The sequence below is a fragment of the Etheostoma cragini genome, chromosome 9, assembly GCF_013103735.1.
Source record: "Etheostoma cragini isolate CJK2018 chromosome 9, CSU_Ecrag_1.0, whole genome shotgun sequence".
Lineage (NCBI taxonomy): Eukaryota > Metazoa > Chordata > Actinopteri > Perciformes > Percidae > Etheostoma > Etheostoma cragini.
The window spans coordinates 14,595,149-14,615,021 of record NC_048415.1 but is presented as its reverse complement, the minus strand read 5'-3'; the positions used below and the strand labels follow the sequence as shown (position 1 = coordinate 14,615,021).

Sequence of the window (19,873 nt, the reverse complement as noted above, 5' to 3'; positions counted from 1 at the left end):
GAGCCAAATCAATAATTGGCTAATGATAGATATCAGCAGCATTCATTGGACATATGAGCAAACTGCACCATCGATTAAGCTCGTTCAACAACTTTATTGTATTTTTGGTATGCATTTCAATGAACACAGGAGCAAATAATCTGGTTTAAAAGTATTTAATAGTGACTGACTTTCACATAGTAAAACCTCAAAAGAAGTGATGAGCATGAAAAACATTTTTTAACTACTGTAGCATAGTTGTTTTGCTACTGAAGGTGCAGTAAGGGATTTTATTTGTATTTTGAAACTATGTGGTGTCCCCTAAAAGGCTTTAGCAGCAAGTTTCCATCTTTGTAGCCACTGTTGAAACGTCAGTCCTCCTTTACTGACCTCAGGTAGGGCATGTTGGGCTGGCAGATCCCACCTTTATGTTTCAACACACAAAACAGAAAAAGTTAACCAGCAAACCAGACCTTTTACTCTTAAATAAAAGATATGAATCCAAAATAACACAAACACATTCTTATGTAGAAAGAAATCTATATGCAATAAAAAGCAGCAAATGTTTAAACTAGATTTATTATTAATGAATGATGACGGAAAATAGGGTCTTTTCATAGTTTTGGCCGTAACTTAAATTGAACAAATTTGAATCAGCTTAGGTGATGTTGAAATATCTAACTACCACAAACAGAAAAATCACACAAATAAATTGATCTTTAATGCAATGTACTGCTTTTTCTGTTACTAACTAGATCAGACAAATAAAACGGTTTTGTAGTTTAGAATCACAATTTGCTGAGAATCATTGAACAACAAAATTGTGTTCATTTAGGTAAACAAAATGATTCCATTGAAACAAAAGTACAACAAAAACTGAATTATTGATCAGCCCTAACTTGTCAATCTCATGTTTTTTAGCCTCGATAATGGACTTTGTAATGGTAAAAAAAAAAAAAAAAAAAAGCCAAGTAGTCAGACAGTTAGATGACTCTGTTAAACTGCAAATATGGGATCTTATTTGGAAAGCAAAATCCGAAACACATCATCCATTGCATTGTAAAATGGTGTACCCAATTAATGCAAGAAGCCTATAGTATTAAAGTTGAACCACGAAGGAGAAACTAATTGATGTTCAGAACAGGCTGTTTCAGTGATATCTTGTCACATTCACTTTTGTGTGTAGTTTAGGTAGCGTGGTTAGACAACAGACTTGTTTTAAATCTGCATGGTTGCTTCTGCTGCTTGCCCTTATGCACTCCACTCCAGAGCTGTGTCTAGCAGGCTCATCACCAAATCTCAGCAATGAAGCTGGTTGGTAAAATGTTAACGGATAATAAAAAAAATAATAACCTCCTTGATGGACACTTTGGAAAGGAAACTTTGAAAATGCTAAATTGTGGTGCATTTATTGTTTTACAACAAGTTATCTACTTCAGAAATGTTCCTCACCAGTAAGAAATGGCAGTTTTGACTTGTGCCCCATAAGAAAGGCCTTGGTTGCTACGTTGGATGAGGCTTCTCACTCTCGGTACCAGAGTCTCCAGAAGCTTCTGATCCTCCTCCTCGACTCTGGACAGCAGAGCTAGGGGGCACAGAGTTGACACAGTAGTTTTGTTGTTACTTGCATTCATTCATTCATTCGCACAGCTTAAGCACGATAAAAGGTCCTTTTGATGGATTTCCCTGATTACCTTTCTGATCAGATGCATGTAGCAACTCTGTTTCCTTCTGTATTTTCTGCAGGGTAACATAATGAAGTTGCCGTAACTGTTGGAGAAAACGCAACTCAAGCTGCTGGGAGCGCGCATGGGAACATAGCTCCTCTGGAGCCTGAAGTGTAAGACAAAAGGAGAAAGTCAGAATAAAGCAAAGGAGAACACATACCATGAAATTAAATACATCTGTATAAAAGCAAAAAAAAATAACAGTGATTTTAAGACCATCAGAAATCCTTAAAAAGCTAATTCATGTGGCCGGGTTAACTCAGTTGGTAGAGCAAGTGCACATTTTTAGTGGGAAGAATAAGTATTTGATACACTGCTGATTTTGCAGGTTTTCCTACTTACAAAGCATATAGGTCTAATTTTTTAATCTTCAGGTACACTTCAACTGTGAAAAACGGAATCAAAAACAAACTTCCAGAAAATCACATTGTGTTTGTGTGCATTTAATTGCATGACATAAGTATTTGATACATCAGAAAAACAGATCTTAATATTTTGTACAGAGATCTTTGCTTGCAATTACAGAGATCATAGGTTTCTTGTAGTTCTTGACCAGTTTTACACATACTGCAGCAGGGATTTTGGCCCACTCTTCCATACAGACCTTCTCCAGATCCTTCAGGTTTCAAGGCTGTTGCTGGGCAATATGGACTTTCAGCTCCCTCCAAAGATTTTCTATTGGGTTCAGGTCTGGAGACTGGCTAGGCCACTCCAGGGCCTTGAGATGCTCCTTACAGAGACACTCCTTAGTTGCCCTGGCTGTGTGTTTCGGGTCGTTGTCATGCTGGAAGACCCAGCCACGACCCATCTTCAATGCTCTTACATAGGGAAGGAGGTTGTTGGGCTCCCCTCAATACAGTGCAGTCGCCCTGTCCCCTTTGCAGAAAATCATCCCCAAAGAATGTTTCCAACTCAATGCTTCACAGTTGGGATGGTGTTCTTGGAGTTGTACTCATCCTTCTTCTTCCTCCAAACACAACAAGTGGAGTTTAGACCAAAAACCTCTATTTTTGTCTCATCAGACCACATGCCCTTCACCCATTCCTCCTCTGGATCATCCAGATGGTCACTGGCAACCTTCAGACAGGCCTGGACCAACATTGGCATGAGCAGGGGCACCTTGCTGGATGATTTTAATCTATGACAGTGTAGTGTGTTATTAATAGTTTTCTTGGAGACTGTGGTCCCAGCTCTCTTCAGGTCATTGACCAGGTCCTGCTGTGTAGTTCTGGGCTGATCACTCACCTTCCTCATGATCATTGACACCCCACGGGGTAAAATCTTGCATGGAGCCCCATACTGAGGAAGATTGACCGTCATCTTGAACTTCTTCCATTTTCTAATAATTGCAACAGTTGTTGCCTTCTCTCCAAGCTGCTTCCCTATTGTCCTGTAGCCCATCCCATCCTTGTGCAGGTCTACAATTTGATCCCCGATGTCCTTACACAGCTCTCTGGTCTTGGCCCTTGTGGAGGGGTTGGAGTTTGTTTGATTGAGTGTGTGGACAGGTGTCTTTTAAACAGGTAACAAGTTCAAACAGGTGAAGGTAATACAGGTAATGAGTGGAGAATAGGAGGGCTTCTTAAAGAAAAACTAACAGGTCTATGAGAGCCCAAATTCTTGCTGGTTAGCAAGTGATCAAATACTTATGTCATGCAATAAATGCAAATTAATTATTTCAACAACAAAAACAATTATACATGTGATTTTCCTTTTAGATTCCGTCTCTCACAGTGGAAGTGTAAGATTACACACCTCTACATGATTTTTAAGAAGGAAAACCAGCAAAATTTAGAAGTCTATCAAATACTTGTTCTCCCCATTGTATAGGTGTATGCCTCGACGCAGAAGGTCCAGGGGTCAAGTCCGACCTGGACGATTTCCTGCATGTCTTCCCCCACTCTCCCCTTTCCTATCTAGCTGTCCTTTCCATTAAGGAGCAGTGTGAACTTTAGGAGCTGCCAGCACAACTTTTATAGGAATGCAGTGAGTGTCTACAGGCAAACTTCATATGCAAAGTTAGTGTTTTAGAATATTTAAAATGCATATTAACGATAATCTATTTAATTATATTCATCATATTTTTTATCATCTGAAAAAGAAAAATTAATTTGGTCTTGAATAGTTCCATAGGTTTAACAATAGATTATGGTGTATATATAGTTTTGCTCGGGACAAGAAGAGAAACAAGGAGATAATTTGTTTTCTTATATGCCCATACTCACCCTGTGCTGTGGGAAGGCCAGGTTCTGACACAAGCTGCTAAAGGTCGGGGACTGCAAGCGATGGATGGACAACCATGATGCTGGGATTCTTTGCATTCTGAAACAACAGAAAAACTGAGTGCCTGATACATGAAGAGGTAAACCCCAGTCAACTTATTCTTACCCATCAACAGTCCTACGGTCCAGAGCAAGAAGCGAAACTGTTCCCAACTGGCTGGCCTCCTTGGATATGGAGTTCCTTTGACTGCTGGCTGCAGTGGTGACAACTTCAAACTGTGGACCCAGTTTGCCTTGGACAAATCCCTGTAACTGAAACGAGGCATAGAAATACTCAAGAGATGTTCAAAAAATAGTTTTTTGTGGAAATATTTTTTTAAATTTCTTTTTACTTGATGAGATTAGAACGTGTATTACACCACAATGAAGCAAATCTCTCTACATCAGTGTCATAGATAGAGAACATCCACACCTCTGTGTGCAGACGAATCAGCTCCATCTTTGCCATGGAGTTCCCTTTAATCAGACCTTTGATATGTTCCTGTCTGAGAACCTGGAGAGACACAACCAAATGTTATATGTTGGAGAAAAACTGTCCTCTGCGTTTTAAATTTATAAAAAGGTTAGGCAAATCAAGCATGTAGAAAATGGTTGATCCAAGAGTAACACTGGCAAAGGTTGTGAGAGGTCTCATATTGTAAGTTGAGTGTCACCACTAGTTGTCTGAAGTCAAGGATGCTCTGCCACTGGCTGTGGAGGCTCCTAAGTGCCTCCTGACGGCTTCTGGCATGCTGGTCCAGTTGGATACACCTGTCTCTGATATGATCCCTCGTTGCTGCCTGCATCACATACTGAAGTTCCACTTCTAAGGCTGACCTGACAGCAACAAAGAAAAAAAAACTACATAAATGGTTTAAAACAAGTTTTTCATTTACCCAGAACACATCTGTAATTTGACTAATACTTAATTAGCTCCTCTTTGAGTTAGCAACACATCAATTGCAAATGCAAAACACAAAAATAACAATATAATAAAATATAACAATAACAAAATAAAGACAGAAAACATGCAAAGGATGAGACAAAAAAAGAAAAAGAAATCATTCAATCTTTAATTAAAAGTGCTTGGGTGAGCTCCCACTACAAAATAATTCTACTCCTCCTTCCTGAAGTTTTTAGTCTGAAATGTAATCACCAAAATATTATTTCTGGGATGATACACTCTTTTCATGACTTGTGGGAACCTCATAAACAAACTCTACGGTGAGTGCGCTTACAGTGCCAAGGTGTTGATATGGAGCTCATCTGCACTGCCAGACACCTCCTGCTCCACCTCCTTCTTGCGGGCCTGCAGCTGGTTTTGGAGTTGCTGGACTCTGGAGCGGGTCCGGGCCAGTTCTACCAAACTCTGCTCCACCTCTTCCCAAGCATCCTGGAAATGACAACAAATGCACAATTACACAAATATATATTTTTAAATTCCAAACGCATAGACATGTCTTCTACTGTGAACTTCCTAAATATTACAGTGTGTGTGTTTGTGTATAGCACCTCTAAGAGGCTCTTAACGGATGGCAACTCATTATCTTCTGTTGACATGTCCAGTAGGTGATTGCTTTCATAGCGGTACCTGCAATTAAAATGCAAAATAAATACTCAGAAAATGTTTGGTTTTATAATAGTCTAAAAAAGGGACAGAGAACATTGTATTAAAGTTAAAGTTTACCGTAGTGCTGTCACATCATGTGTCAAGTCCAGAGAGGCGAGTTTCTTTTCTAGTTCGTTCTGCTCTCTTGAAGCTAAATACTCCAATGCTAAGAGGATGTGGTTTGGCGGATAATCTTTCAACAAGTTCTGATAACATGACAAGCAACAACATGTTACTTCAAGGTAATAATGTACAGTACATAAGAGTAAAAAAAAATTAAGTGAAATATAATCAATATGCACTAACCTCCACAGCACTCAGCCAGTACTGAAACACAGCAGTCCTTTGTTCACAAGTCAGACTGAGAGGAAACAGATATAACTGATTAACTCAAGAAAGAAACAGTTAAAAACAATTCTGAAAGAGTTTCAGAATAGTGGATTTCTCAAATACTGTATCACTGTAATCCTTACTGTTTGGCTGCAGACAGCGATGTTTTCAGTTCACTCTCTTGTAAAGACTGATAGAAGTGGACCCTGTCATCACACAGCTGTCTCAATTCACGCTAATGGGGGGGGGGGGGAATAAAAGAAACACGATTATTTCCCTCGGTCTGCAGCTGATGTATTACAGGCCTCTTGGTCTACATTAGTCAGATTTGTGATTTAAGATCAACTGGTATAACTTACTCTAAAATATGCAGATGGCGAACAACATAAAATCAATGTATATCTCCACCAGCTGTAGAATTATAGTACTACCATCAAGATGGCAAAACAAGATACATAATGAAACAACAAGCAACAATCCCCCTCATTAACTGCAACCTATGCGATACTGTATACACTCAGTTTCCTCTATAGCAAGCTGGAAATTGAGATTTTGTCTTGACAGGTTGAGCACATTAGTCTGGATAATTGAATATAATTTTCCAGAATAATTGCCTGAGATCCGGCAAGTGAGCCATCCGCTTCCACTCGGTGTGTGTGTGTGGCGTTGACAAAATTCCTTTGTTTAGAGAAATAAACTTTGAGCTAGCAAGCAAAACCCTAAAGAATGTTTTCAAGAAAATTTGGATCATGCAACCAGGCAGGCCTGCTTGGTTCTATTGGGGATTTATTGTAAAGATTTACAAAGAATATGTTTACGGCATTTACTATCTAACTGGGACGTTTTGGGAGCGTTTGGTAGAGATTGCTGTGTACGAAGAACAATTTTGCAGAGACACCATCACTGCTTCCACAACTTAGTGCCGACCAAGACGATTGTCATTGTTTTAAAGAAATGCAGACAACCCATAGCGGTTTTCTCTCCTATCCCGGAATGTAGCTGTGGTGTAGCCAGACTTGCTCCGCAGCGCTGTGGAGATAAGTCTGGCAATACCAGGCTTAGAGTTGCATAACTGGGCGCCCAGTTAGCGGAGAAGGCGCCCCTATATAGAGGTTTACTCTTCGACTCCAACCTGTGGCCATTTGCTGCATGTCATTTCCCCCTCTCTCTCTCCTTTCATTTCTTCAGCTGTCCTGTCAATAAAAGGCCTAAAGATGCCCCAAATAATTATCTTTAAAAAAAAAAAACATGTTGCATAACGGCATTGTTAGCAGAGAGTAGTGTACATGTGGGAATTCAGACACTCAAATAAAATCAGGGATGTTAAATTAGATCACTATATAATAAATAGGATGGGATTTTGAACACACCAGTAGCATTTTGTCAATTTGCCTATTCAGTCTTTATTTTTCTGACTAACATTTAGGTAATTGATAGCAGCAATACACCAAGACAGCTAAAGCGCACCCTACTTGAGTAGGGTTGAGTAAGAAATAAAAACATTTATTTTTAGCAGAACTTATGAGTTTTAATTAATCCTGAAAGTTGGTGCACTGTCCATTTGTATTTTATATTGATTTTCTTACCATGCTTTTACGATCTTAACTGTACCACTTAGAGATTTGCTACAAATGCAAAGTGCATTACAAATAAAATCTATTATTATTATTATAATAAAACTTTAAAATAAAGATCCTATTTAGGCAGCTCTTACCAGGACCTGTGCCTCTGCTGCAACTTTAGAGTTGAGGTTGTCACCATCACTGCTGCAGGAAGGCTTATTATGAAACAGCACTTCAATCTCTGCTTTCCTACAAAACACAATACAGCTATTACTTATGTACTGCATGGTATAGGTGTGTAACTGATCTTACCTTAACTTTTATTTTACTTTAACTTTTAACGTTCTGCCTTACCTGGCCATCTGTTCCAATGCCTGGCAGTGCTCACGGAGTGTTTGTGTGTCATCAGAGAGCACCTTGCGGCCCAAGATGCAGCGCTGCCTAAAGGCCTGCAGGAGCAGCTCTCTGCGCCAGCTGTCCTCCACCTCGGCCCAGGTACGGCTGATGGACTGCTCTATTGGTAAATTGCAGAAATTGTTGGTGTGGGAGATCATTACATATCGTCTGAGCTATTCTGCAAAGTAGTAATGCAGTCTTATCAGATACCCAGCCATTACGGCATATGATGACTAACCTTGTGTAGCCAACTGTTCTTCTGTTCCACTGATTTGAGAGTCCAGGTGAGTGATCTCAACTCTGAGCTGCTCAATCTTCCTCTGAAGCTCTCTCTGCTTGGCAGCCTCACTCTGGCCCTCAGCCTGCTTCAACTGAACACGCAAAAAAAACCTCTTAGCAAAAATCTTAGTTTATCTGTGGCTTTCTTACTGAAAATTCCACACTGAATCACAAACGTGATCACTCAAGGTAAATCAAGTACTACATTGAGCAGGTACATCTTGAAATAGAAATAAACCACAACAAGGAAGGAAAACAAGTTTTAGCCTACCTCTTTGTCTTGAAGAACTTTGTACCTTGAAGATCATAAAGTGAAGGAATTTACTGGATAAATGCTGAACTCAGTGGTTGTGTCTGAGGAATTATACTCTGAGTGATAACAAGTATAGGGGGTGGGCATGTTTAGTATTCTACAGTTAGTATTTTTGGGGTATTTACAAGCCAGAAAGACAGACAATTAACTGGAAAACAGAGAGAGGGAATAGGATGCAGATAAAGGTTCCTCGCAAGATGTAGACTCTGCTGTCTAAGTGACCTTTCACTCCCATCTACAAGAGCAACACAATGACTAAAATGTGAACGTGACGTGAAGTTGTCTTTGCCCCTACAAAGACACTGGTGGCTTTCAAATCCTCAATCAGAGCCTGAAAGGATACCACTGGAGATTGCCACGCATGATCCTCACGTTCCTGGAAAAACAGAGAAATAGTCAGAAAGCTGTGATCCATTATTTGCCCATCTTCCCAGTCATAGTGTCCAGAGTGTGAGACTGCAGGTTATTTGAGAGATTTATCAGATGCTATGAGGTACTTTCTTTTAACCAGACAAATGGAGACTGAGTACGCTCATGGATCACATACAAGAAGCCAAAATTATCCAAAAGGGTTAAAGAACAGTAAGATGGGGTTAAGACTAACCTCTGGTGAAAAACGTGTTGGATAATATATTTCCATATTGACTTCCCTGTCCCGATGCAGAGCCTATAAAACAAATGATCACCGTTGTGTTTGTTCGAACAATACAAATTAAGCATTAACTGTGAAGACCTGTACGTTAACATACGTTATCAAGAGCGATAATAAAGACACGCTGATACCCACGTTTTAAAATAGCTGTCATTTGGCAGGCTGTCCGGGGACAGATTGAACTCCTCTGTCGCCCAACGTTTCATCTCCCGCACAAGATTTCTGTCCGCCATCCTGACAGGCAACAGAGAGTAGTCAGCTAAACAGCTTGTGACGTTAGCTAGCTAGTTGGTAAGCTAGCTAGCATCACCAACATGCTGCTATTCTTGTCAGCTAACGTAGCGATAGTAGCTCGTTGACCACATTTTGTTAATTGTAGTGGTTAAACTTACTCTGTTCTTGTTGAGGATGTAACTTTACTTTAATACAGCTAACCGAAGGAAATGTTTCTAATTATATGAAATGCTCAAACTTTCAACTTCCCGCCTGTTTACAGTAACGCTATTTCCGGTCAGCATATCCGTTTAGACAGCGCCGCCTCTAGCTAGTCGGTTGTCCTGAATACACATTCTGGGAAACTTCCACAAAATAAAAACACAATATAATGTAAAGTTACAGATAAAAAAATAACGCATTGGAGGATTCAGCTTTATGAATTCATTTCTTGTTTTATTTATTCCTCAAATATTTGGGGTTATATCCCTGGTATGTGTCCCATTGGTATTTATAAATAAATAAATAGTTAAATTAGTATACAGTCTATTTAACTGTATGGTATTGAATTTAATGGTGAAATAAACTAGATTCAAGCACTGCAAATGTTGCAAAATCACCACTTAAAATAAATATCTTGCTAACAATCCGACACTTTATTTTAATTTGGCTTGATGAGCTGCATAAACTTTATACACCCATGCTTATATATATATATATATATATATATATATATATATATACACACACACACAAACACACACTTTAAATACTAATTTTATTAAGTCAAAAAAAAGGAACGGAAACAAATGGCAAATATTACTATTGGCAAATAGAAAATATCCACCAGTTCTTTAGTTCCATGAGCTTTTATTTCTTCCTTTACAACAAAGAATCAACTATGTAGTATGTGTCTTGATGCACAGCATTAGACTTTCTGTTTACAGGAGAAAAACAGCATTATTTTAGCCAACCACTTTTAACCTTAGTACTCTAAGGATGACAGTAAACATGGTGCATATACTGTAAAGGCCTTTGTAGGTGATAATGTTTATTTTTTTAATGTTTTAGTTATAATATGTAATGGCATTTTTCTCCATTGAAGCTGCAGTGTTAAATAAATAAGACCTGAGTTAAACAAAAACTAAAAATGCTCCCAGATTATTAGAACGCAACATTTTAAATAAGGCCTATGCTTTCTTGTTGTGAACACATAAGAAACTGAAATCAACCCACTAAAAAATAACATAAAAAACATTCATAATGAGAGCACAAAAGTCAAAAATAATTTTGCAAACAATAGTTAGCATGAAAAAAAGTGCTTGCTGCGATTGTACTGTGTCCTTAGCACCATGTTGATGAGCTATCCAGTGGTCATGCCAAGATCCACTCAAACTAGAATTTAACAGTTTATATTTGCTTAAAGTTATCGTATCCTAGTGAAGAGATTTAAAACGGATACAGATTCCTGAAACAAAAGATACAGAAACTTGGTCAATTATTTTGCAGATATGAGGGGACATGTTATTACAGAATGTTGTTCCTAAAAAGTGCTGTCTCACCTTAGTTGATCTTGTTTTACTAAATACGTTCCAGAAGCGAAGAGTTTCATCTCCAGCTCCCGTCACAATCGCCTCACCATCCGGGGACATGGCCTAAATAGAAATAAATAATCACTAGAAACTATGGCCCGCTTTTTCATTAACAAGACCAATGGCAAGATCACAATCTCATCAGAGAGAAACACACACACTGACCAGGTAGAGCACTCTGTAGGAGTGTCCTGTGAGTTTGGTAACCTGAGTGAGAGCTGGATATTTCCACACCAAGATCTGGTTCTGAGAGTAGCCATGAGTGCTCACCTGAAAAAACAACAACAAAAAAACAAGCAATTTTATAGTACAATCCAAGGAGGCTTTGTGTAACTACCTATTAATAAATAAATTACAGTTAGACTCAAATATGCTATTACTGCAAATAAACAAGACCATCTTGATGAGCTAAATTATGTAAATTTAAGGAAACATTGGCACAAGAGAAACTACCAATTGTCTTAAACATGGTTTATTGAAGTATGCCGATGTATCACAATTCACAAAAAAGCTTGGACTAATGTCAAAGTGAGAAATCTCTGAAAACTGATACATCTTAAGTAAAAATCCCAACCTTTTACAGGCAGTGTCTTCACGCATAAAAATAGACCATGTGGCACCTTATTCTCAAGTGTGAGCTTTATGATAATTGTTTCTTTATAGAATAAAGTAAGCAAAATCATTGTGAATAGTATGTATCTAGAGTTACTTACCAGTTCATTAGCATGTTTGGACCAGGCCAGGTTGCAGACCTGAGAGCCGGTGTCCATGCACTGCAGCGGCTGGGAGGTCAGGGTGTTCCAAAATCGAATGCAGCGGTCGGCAGTGCCGCCCCCAGAGGCCAGCAGGCCGTGCTGGTGGGGGGACCAGGCAATGGCTTTCACTGCAGCCAAATGATCCATATACGTTTGCACTGGGCTCAGGGAGGAGTGGTTCCAAACCAGCAGCTAAGATGACAAAATAACAACCACATCAATTGACACAATGAGTAAATGCAAAAAGATGAAGGAAAGTTTAATAAAAATAACAACTAAACCTTGTTGTCGTTGCCACCAGAAGCAAGCAGCTGATGGTCAGTGCTCCACTTTAAGCCACACACTTCCTGTCTGTGTCCCTGCAGCCGTCTCTCTGACTGGAGTGGAGGGGTTCGCACATCTCTTTGGAGAATCATACGATCACGGCTTCCCGAAGACAACTGGTCTGCATTCCATGCCAACGCTCCTGCAGACAGAGTAAAAAATTGATTTGTGCTGGCTCATACTCTCAACATTTGACTAAAATGTCAGGAACAAGATGGATACATATGTCAAGCATTAATAAAGCTTTTTTTTGTCTTCAGTTTATTTGTGTTTATTGTGACTTCAGTATTCCAGTTAAGGCACTTTATAACCCATGTTCAAAGATTAAACACAGCAAAAAAGGTTCTCACCAACTCTAGCTGTGTGTCCTTCCAGGGCAAATAGTTTCTTCCCAGCACCAGCGTCCCAGATCTGAACATACCCTTTGTGAGTCCCCACTGCCACGAGGTTACCCTAAAAACAAGGAAGATTCCTTTTTATTCAGAAATACTGACTGTACTAAAAGTACACCTAGACAGTTTCCTGTAAGAAGTAGGCTTTGTGTACTTACCCTTTCAGACCACCCAACTGATGTGACCGAGTCTCCCTCCATCGATAAATCACACAACCTTGTTACCTGAGGAAAGAACAATTCAACCATTGATTCACTGAGGCTTTGCATTGTAGTAAATGCTGCCAAAAAACACAAACTCAAATTCATGTTTCAAAATCAGTTGCCTAAACACTCTACAGTACCTGGCTGGTACAGGCACTCCACAGGTAAACACATGTACCGAGCCCGACACTGAGCACGTTGAGAGACGACCAGTCCACTAAGTTGAGGTAAAAGTCATCCTGCAGCTCTGGAGCATCCAGAACTTTAAAAGGGATCTTTGAGATCTTGCGAGTTGGCTTTCGTGGTGAACGCAGCAATTTTTGACTGCAACAAATGCCAAAATGTACAGTTTCTTTGTTTGCAGTGGGATCAACAGTAACAGATCTAAAAACAAAATTTAAAAAAAAAGAGCTTCTACCTTTTGTTGCTGACAGGTGATAGAGAGTAAGGGGAGATGTTGGTGCCATCGTCTAGTGATGACCTCTTGATATTAAGTGAATACTGCAAAGTACACAAGCCGAAACCATCATATTCTCTACCAGCTTCAATAAAATAACATAAAACATTGAAGAAAAACTGTACACTGACTGAATAGTGGTATTCTACTTTTTGATAAGGTTTTTAACCCCCACTCGAAAGCATGTTGTACGTGCATTCTTTTCCAACATTGTATGATCAATGTGCTATAGAATTCAGTACACAAGAAGTGTGAGGTTAAATGTCCATACAGTGAAGAGACATCTCTTTTCGGGGGTTGATGGCTGTAAACGCCTGTCCTCTGTCTGAGGGTCCTGGATCTTTTCTATTCCTGCTCCCAACAGCTCATTCTTCAGCAGAGCAGAGTAGGCCAGTCCGTCTGCTGCATGCACACAAAAAATATTCTCAACAAAAGCACAAAATGACAATCCTGGGTGGACATAAGCAAGTAGTAGAATTAGCAAAATAAGCTTTAAATGTATTTACCTTTGATGTTATCAGAGGAGGCATCCTTAGTTTTTCTGTTTTGATTTGGTGACTTCTCATTTTCCTAAATATCACAAAGATACTCTCATTAATTGGTATTACAAACTTTTTTCAGACAGAACATTCATACAGGCATCAATTTTATCCAAACACACGGTTACCTTTAGACCTTTGTCTTGTATCACACACATATCACACAAAAATAAATTTTAAAAAGCGCAGACACACTGTTCAACAAATGTACCCACAAACTGTTCATACATTGATCCTGTGAAAGTTTATACTCCAGTTTGCCCCCGCTCTGGTTGGAATGAATCTGTCTCCAAGTTTACTGGGAGAAGATAACGGGGAGCTGGTGGGTGTCCCACCACACACACTCTGTGTCAGTTTCTGAAAAAAACAATATATTATTTTAAAAGTGTATGTGTTAATGAATTTATTGACATTAAATCACTTTTCTGATCATTTAATTTATACTATAACTTGATAATACCACAAGTTCAGTGTTGTTCGCAAGTTTACAACAATTAAACGACTCACAACAGGACTCAAGTTGTCATTTTGAGAGTTAATTTGGCGGAGGAGGCGATGTTCATATTCTGGATCCATCTTAACCTGAAGCTCGGATCCCACAGCCACAGGCTGGGAGGTTGGAGATCTGGCCGACACACAAAAACATGATTTCAACATTTAAATTGAAACGCAATTTATGTTTTTGTGTTTGAATTAGTGTTTGTCTTCTGGACGGCTTCTGAAAATGCAAGGCTACACAGTAAGCCAAAAGGTTATGCAGGCTAGCTAGTATCCTGAAAATACTGATTTAAACCTGTAAAACCAGAAAGGTAACAAGGTTGGAATTATAGCTAATTCTGTCTTGCATGGTGACAGAAACCTATAACCTTGTACACACATCTCACAGCACTTTTTTAAGATAGGCCTTTCTTGCTTAGTGAAAAAAATAAAAATGAAACAGAGGCTTTTTGTGTATCAAATTAATAACCACACATCGTTGATTTAACGTTAATCTTAAGACTTAGTTGATGCTTGATTTGGAGAAAGAACAAACTAACTTTGTTAACGGTACGACACGACAAACTTTCAACAAGTTCAAAGCAACCGATGACAATTTTGAGAGCCTTTTTCGTAGCTAAATGTCATGGAATATGTTTCTTTGTGTTTGCACTGAAAATGTAAAGCTAGGCAACGTTAATAACTAGCGTTAGCTAATGTAGCTAGTTGCTAATCTAATCATATCTCCACAAGACGGCATACATACAACAGCGAGCCAGTCCCTGAATATCAGCACACAAACGCGAAACAGGAACAACAATTCACGGAGATATCAGATGGATATATGGGTTTAAAGATATTCACTTTCAGATGTGTAATGTATTTCACTTTAGCTCAGGTGAAAATGGCATTGCATTGTGGGAGTTTGCTCAACTCCGTGACGTAGAACTTTCAAATCAAAACACGGAAATGCTAAATTTCTAGTCAATGGGAGGAGTGTGGTATGTTTCTTTAACTGTCTGTAGGCGTAAGGGAGCTTTCGCATCTATTGTTCGGTGGACACGGTGGAGAAGTTGCAATATTGTTGCATTTTTCATTTGATTCGGTTTACTTTACAGAAACAATGGAGCAGCACTTGGTTCTGCTTTAGCGTTTCGAATATTGTAAAAGAAGGCGAACAATACATAGCAGACAGACATGGAGTGAAGGAGAGAGATAGCCTAGATGATGATGAGGATGATAACAACAAATAAAGACAGAAAAGTGTGACATTTATCATCCCTTAAATAAGTCCATAAATGGTGTTCAAGGTTGAAATTGCAGGCTATAGGTCAACATGCTGTTTTTGGTTCACTTCCTGTATTTGGGTCTGATCGCGTTCTCACCTGAAGTAAAACGAACTCTAGTTCACTTGGAAGTGAACCGAGATCCCCGTTTTCAAACGAACCAGAGATCGGATGAGCCCACACGGACCGAACTGGAATATCCAACCAAACGCTCCAGGGTTCGTTTTAAACGGACCAAACGAGGCAGAAGTGGAAGCAACTAACTAGCCTGCTATCAAGTGTTTCACATCCAAGAAATTACAATATCTTAAACGGTACTTTTCCACTCACAACAGCCAACTTATGAGTAAAAAATCTTCAGATACAGAGCTAAATATATTAAATGAGTGTAGCGGTCTAACTGTAAGGAAGTCAGTGTAAAACTTTGGGAACCTCTGATGCAGATCAAACTGGACAACTGCACAGGTTGATCAAGTAGGCTATAGTAGCCTGTGTTATGTGTTTACGCCGTTGAGTTTCTATTCATGTCAAAGTACCAAACATAGAGGGCGTGCTGGTTCTACTTTCAAACACTCCAGACCCATCTCTACACTTGTCCTAGGGCTTCTCGATTGTGGAAAAATATAATCACAATTATTTGGGTTGTTATTGAAATCAAGATTATTTAACACGATTACTCATTGACTTTTGGAAAGATGTTGCAAATATTGAACCTAAAACGTTAGTTAAAAGAAATCAACAGTAAAAACACCTTGAAAAGAAATTTCCCTTCATGCTTAACCCGATTGAAACAAAAATTTAAATTCAGATCACAAGACAAAATAAAAGTTTACCTGCAAAACGTAATTGATAACTCTGTCTTTGTGATAATTAGGAGCAAAAACCGTAATTGAGTTTGAAATATTGATTATTTGCAAAGCCCTAAATTGTCCCAAGTCCTAACCCAGCCCATGCCTGCTTTTTTCCTATATAAATTTTTTTGAACAATTGCTTGTCTTTCTTTCTAAACCCCATCCTTGCCCAAAGTCTGAGAAACACACATTGTCATTTGCTGCAATCAAAAACATGGGCTTTGAAACAGGTTAATCTCTGTGTGAATTCAGCACATCAATATCCAAGTTTCATGTAAAAATAAATAAATAAACAAGATAGAATGAGATTAACTGTATTGATGCCATGCAGGGAAATACAAGTGAAGTAACAAAAGTAATAGTTAATATGCCATGATGGAATATATCTAACTACATTTACTCAAGTATTGTAAGTACTCTTCTGAAATACTTGTAACCTATTTTAGTTGCATTCCACATAATTCCATTTTATGCTACTTTCTACTTCAACTAAATTTCAGAGGGAAATATTGTACGTTTTACTCCACTACATTTAAATGACGCTTTCATGATGCTGTAGCCAGTACCATACAAAGTATCTTAAATTAGCTCCACATTGCAGCAGCAGTGGCAGCAAAAAACTGTCCTGTCATGTTAGTAGTGTCCTGAGGAGTGTCCTGGGACAGTGACAGTCAGACACTGTCCTGTGACTCCCATGACTGTCCCCGGATAGTCAGACACTTTCCTGTACACTGTCCTGTTACTCTCATGACTGTCCCGGGAAAGCCTGACACTGTCCTGTGACTCCCATGACTGTCCCCGTATAGTCAGACACTGTCCTGTACACTGTCCTGTGACTCCCATGACTGTCCCAGGGCACTGTTCTGTACACTCTCCTGTAACTCCTGGACACTGTCCTGTGACTTCCATGACTGTCCCGGGACAGTCAGACACTTTCCTGCACACTGTCCTTTGACTCCAATGTCAAGAAAGGTTTTGCTACATATGCTTCCTAGGCAAAAAGGCTACCTTTCACCTTTTTCTAGCTTTTTATTGATGTTCAAATTGTGTTTTATTACAAAGACCTATTTACTAAACACTTAAATGTAAATTGTTGATATTCCGCAAGCAACATTAGTTCAAGTTCAAGTAATTTATTGTCATGTATTCATAAAGCAAATTATAAGTTATAAAATTCCTTGTGCCAGCACAACTTTAAAGAATAAATAACAATTGCATTTTTTAAGCACATGCACACACTTGTCAAGGTCTAACTGTCCTGAGACAGTGTCTTGTTGTCACGGGACAGTGTCCGGGTGTTACAGGACAGTGTCTGACTGTCTCGAGACACTCCTCAGGACACTACTAACAGGACAGGACAGTTTTTGCTGTCACTGCTTTTCCCACATTGACAATCTACAACAATAAACAACTTACTATATGTTAGTAGTAGAAACACAGTAACATAATATTCTATAACAATCTCACACTTTGAAATGATCCATTCTGCATAATGAGTTTACTTTTCATACTTTAGGTACATTTAGGTGATAATAATTCTGTACTTTTACTTAAGTAACATTTGAAGTAATGGGGTATTTATAGACAACAGTGTCTTTACTTTTTTTTAAGATTACTTTTGGGGTTTTTCCCTTTATTATAGTGACAGTAGATAGGCATGAAATGTGGAGAGAGACAGGCAGCAAAAGGCCGCAGGTTGGATTCGAGTCGGGCCGCTGGAGGACTCAGCCGACATGGGGAAAAAACGCTCTTACTGGGTGACTAGAGGCCGCCCAATGTCTTTACTTTTACTTAAGTAAAGGATCAATTTGATATGATGCCCAAAGGAAAGATTCTCCTTCCACTTTGTCAGACCATATTTACTTAACTTGTAGTTGGTAGTGTAATGCTTTACTTAAGGACACTTCAATAAGGTTGAAGCGGGCTTTCTGTGGGATAAAAAATTCACTCTACTGCAGTGGTTCCCAAACCTTTTCAGCTCAAGACCCAAAAGAGAAATTTGGTGTCTCCCCGGGACCCAAATTTAAAAAAATACACCATGAATCATTGTAACATCTACATTTTTAAACTGTGGACAAAAGACAGAACAAACCTTGAATTTAAATGTATATGAAGTATATTTATTCCATGATAAAAGTAAACAAAAAAGGTCTCTACTCTCCTTCCTGTGTCTCTGTCCCCTCTCATCATCCCTCAGTACCGACACCAATTTTTTTTAAAATAATGCTGACTTGAATTCAATGAGATGTATGTGGCCGGTTGAAGATATCAACCAGCTGATGTATTCTAGATTCGGTTTTTGAAATTTCCATTCTGAGGTCATGCTGAGCATTTAGTCTGTTCTCTGCCAATTGTCGACCCAATAAAAACGGGCCTTCGACCCATTTTGGGTCCCGACCCTGAGTTTGGGATACGTTGCTCGACTGAACAGTTTTGGGCTTTTAATTTGTCCAAAACCCCTGTAAAACAGAAAACACGACTGTTCTGAGAAAAACTGTAGATGCAGATTTGTGATGAAATATTTGTTAATCTAATCAGGTGTGAAGCCTGGTTTTGGGTCATGACAGTTCAGATGTATTTTTAGATCCGTTGGCCTGTGTGCCCTTCCTCGTATTTTAGATTATACTGTACCATGATTACAATGTATAATTTTTTCTCATCCCAAAACACTGCTGAATGTTCTCTTCTGTCACCACCCTATTCACTACAATACCGTTATCTCTGCAATGCACTGCTAATGAGCGTGTAGCTATAACAAAAGACTGAGAACTGTGTCTTTAATGCTGACAAGTGTAGTGATAATAATCACACACAGAGGGCCCCCTGTGAACTTCACTGTGTGTTTTCTGGTGAGTGAGCCTATAGAAATTGACTACATCAGACACACAACTTAGTTCTACAAGTGTTAAGGAAGCAACCCCTTGCTCTCTCTCTCTCTCTCTCTGTGTCTGTCTGTCTATATGTCTCTCTCACAGACACACCCACACAATACTGGCGCCAACAGGCAAATCCCCCATTCCACCCCCCCTTAACTGACCTCTAATTATGTCATGCGAAAAAGCTGTGTCCCATTGAAAAGCTCTCTTAATCAAACCCAATTAATTCCGCTATTTTCCCTTATTGTCCTATGGGACGAACGCGTCTCTCCATTAAGACTGTTAACTCCAGCCGTGGCCCTTTCAAAACTACTGGGTTGCAGGAGCGAAATAATAGACTTCACAATTAATCAATTAGTCATTAGGGACTTAGTTGTTGTTAATAGACACAGTAACTGTGTGAGGTGAGTTAGGGCTTCCTCAAAACCATTTGTCAGCTTAGTCAACAACCTTTAATTTTGAAGGCTGATGTCTTTATTTTTGTGAACTTTAAAGTTAAAAGAAAACATTAACCTGAACTAGAATGGATCCCCTCAATGCTTTTATAGTATGACTTGTACTGAGCAGGTGCTACTGTAGTCCAAGTTAAGTTTCAAGTCTTTATAAGTAAACTGCAAGACAATTTCATGCCTTTCAGAGTTACTTCCAAATACGATCACTAAAAGTGTGTTTAGCTCACATTGCAATTACTTTGAGATTTTGCATAGTGGAGGAGACATTTTTTAAACATTGACCTCCTCCTTCTCAAGTCACCGAATGTTAATCATTAAAAACAACACAGCATTTGAATTAATAAGTGT

General features: G+C 39.0%; 2 protein-coding genes across 3 annotated transcripts; both read right to left on the bottom strand.

Annotated features, from left to right (window-relative positions):
- Positions 1-142: 142 nt before the first annotated feature.
- Positions 143-9,685, bottom strand: haus5 (HAUS augmin-like complex, subunit 5). Its single transcript, XM_034882592.1, has 20 exons — positions 9,501-9,685; positions 9,244-9,342; positions 9,061-9,123; positions 8,800-8,832; positions 8,415-8,439; positions 8,103-8,235; positions 7,823-7,982; positions 7,621-7,717; positions 6,050-6,141; positions 5,883-5,937; positions 5,655-5,782; positions 5,480-5,558; positions 5,206-5,360; positions 4,642-4,804; positions 4,401-4,481; positions 4,095-4,240; positions 3,932-4,028; positions 1,674-1,812; positions 1,432-1,564; positions 143-403 (listed from the first exon to the last, which is right to left on the bottom strand). The coding sequence occupies exons 2-20, from the start codon at positions 9,339-9,341 to the stop codon at positions 301-303; spliced, it is 1,980 nt and encodes a 659-aa protein (XP_034738483.1). The 5' UTR covers position 9,342; positions 9,501-9,685; the 3' UTR covers positions 143-300.
- A 492-nt stretch (positions 9,686-10,177) lies between these two features.
- LOC117950901 (fizzy-related protein homolog) lies at positions 10,178-14,997 on the bottom strand. Of its 2 annotated transcripts, none has more exons than XM_034882310.1 (14): positions 14,823-14,997; positions 14,091-14,208; positions 13,812-13,940; positions 13,551-13,614; positions 13,316-13,446; positions 13,006-13,088; positions 12,728-12,911; positions 12,543-12,608; positions 12,343-12,445; positions 11,950-12,134; positions 11,627-11,860; positions 11,079-11,183; positions 10,884-10,976; positions 10,178-10,789 (listed from the first exon to the last, which is right to left on the bottom strand). In XM_034882310.1, exons 2-14 carry the CDS (start codon positions 14,157-14,159, stop codon positions 10,748-10,750), a joined length of 1,488 nt encoding a protein of 495 aa, XP_034738201.1. In that variant the 5' UTR covers positions 14,160-14,208; positions 14,823-14,997; the 3' UTR covers positions 10,178-10,747. The 2 variants fall into 2 exon arrangements, with proteins under 2 accessions (XP_034738201.1, XP_034738202.1); XM_034882311.1 differs by having other exon boundaries at positions 14,827-14,994.
- Between the last annotated feature and the right edge of the window lie 4,876 nt (positions 14,998-19,873).

Coding starts and splice junctions, on each gene's coding strand:
- haus5 (XM_034882592.1), bottom strand. CDS start 9,341: ATGGCGGACAGAAATCTTGTGCGGGAGATGAAACGTTGGGCGACAGAG. Junction 8,236..8,414: donor AAGTTCTTCAAGACAAAGAG/GTAGGCTAAAAC, acceptor TTGCGTGTTCAG/TTGAAGCAGGCTGAGGGCCA. Junction 5,361..5,479: donor CCGTTAAGAGCCTCTTAGAG/GTGCTATACACA, acceptor TGTCATTTCCAG/GATGCTTGGGAAGAGGTGGA.
- LOC117950901 (XM_034882310.1), bottom strand. CDS start 14,159: ATGGATCCAGAATATGAACATCGCCTCCTCCGCCAAATTAACTCTCAA. Junction 12,912..13,005: donor TCACCTGTCAGCAACAAAAG/GTAGAAGCTCTT, acceptor CATTTGTTGCAG/TCAAAAATTGCTGCGTTCAC. Junction 10,790..10,883: donor GTAAAACAAGATCAACTAAG/GTGAGACAGCAC, acceptor CTTTTGTTTCAG/GAATCTGTATCCGTTTTAAA.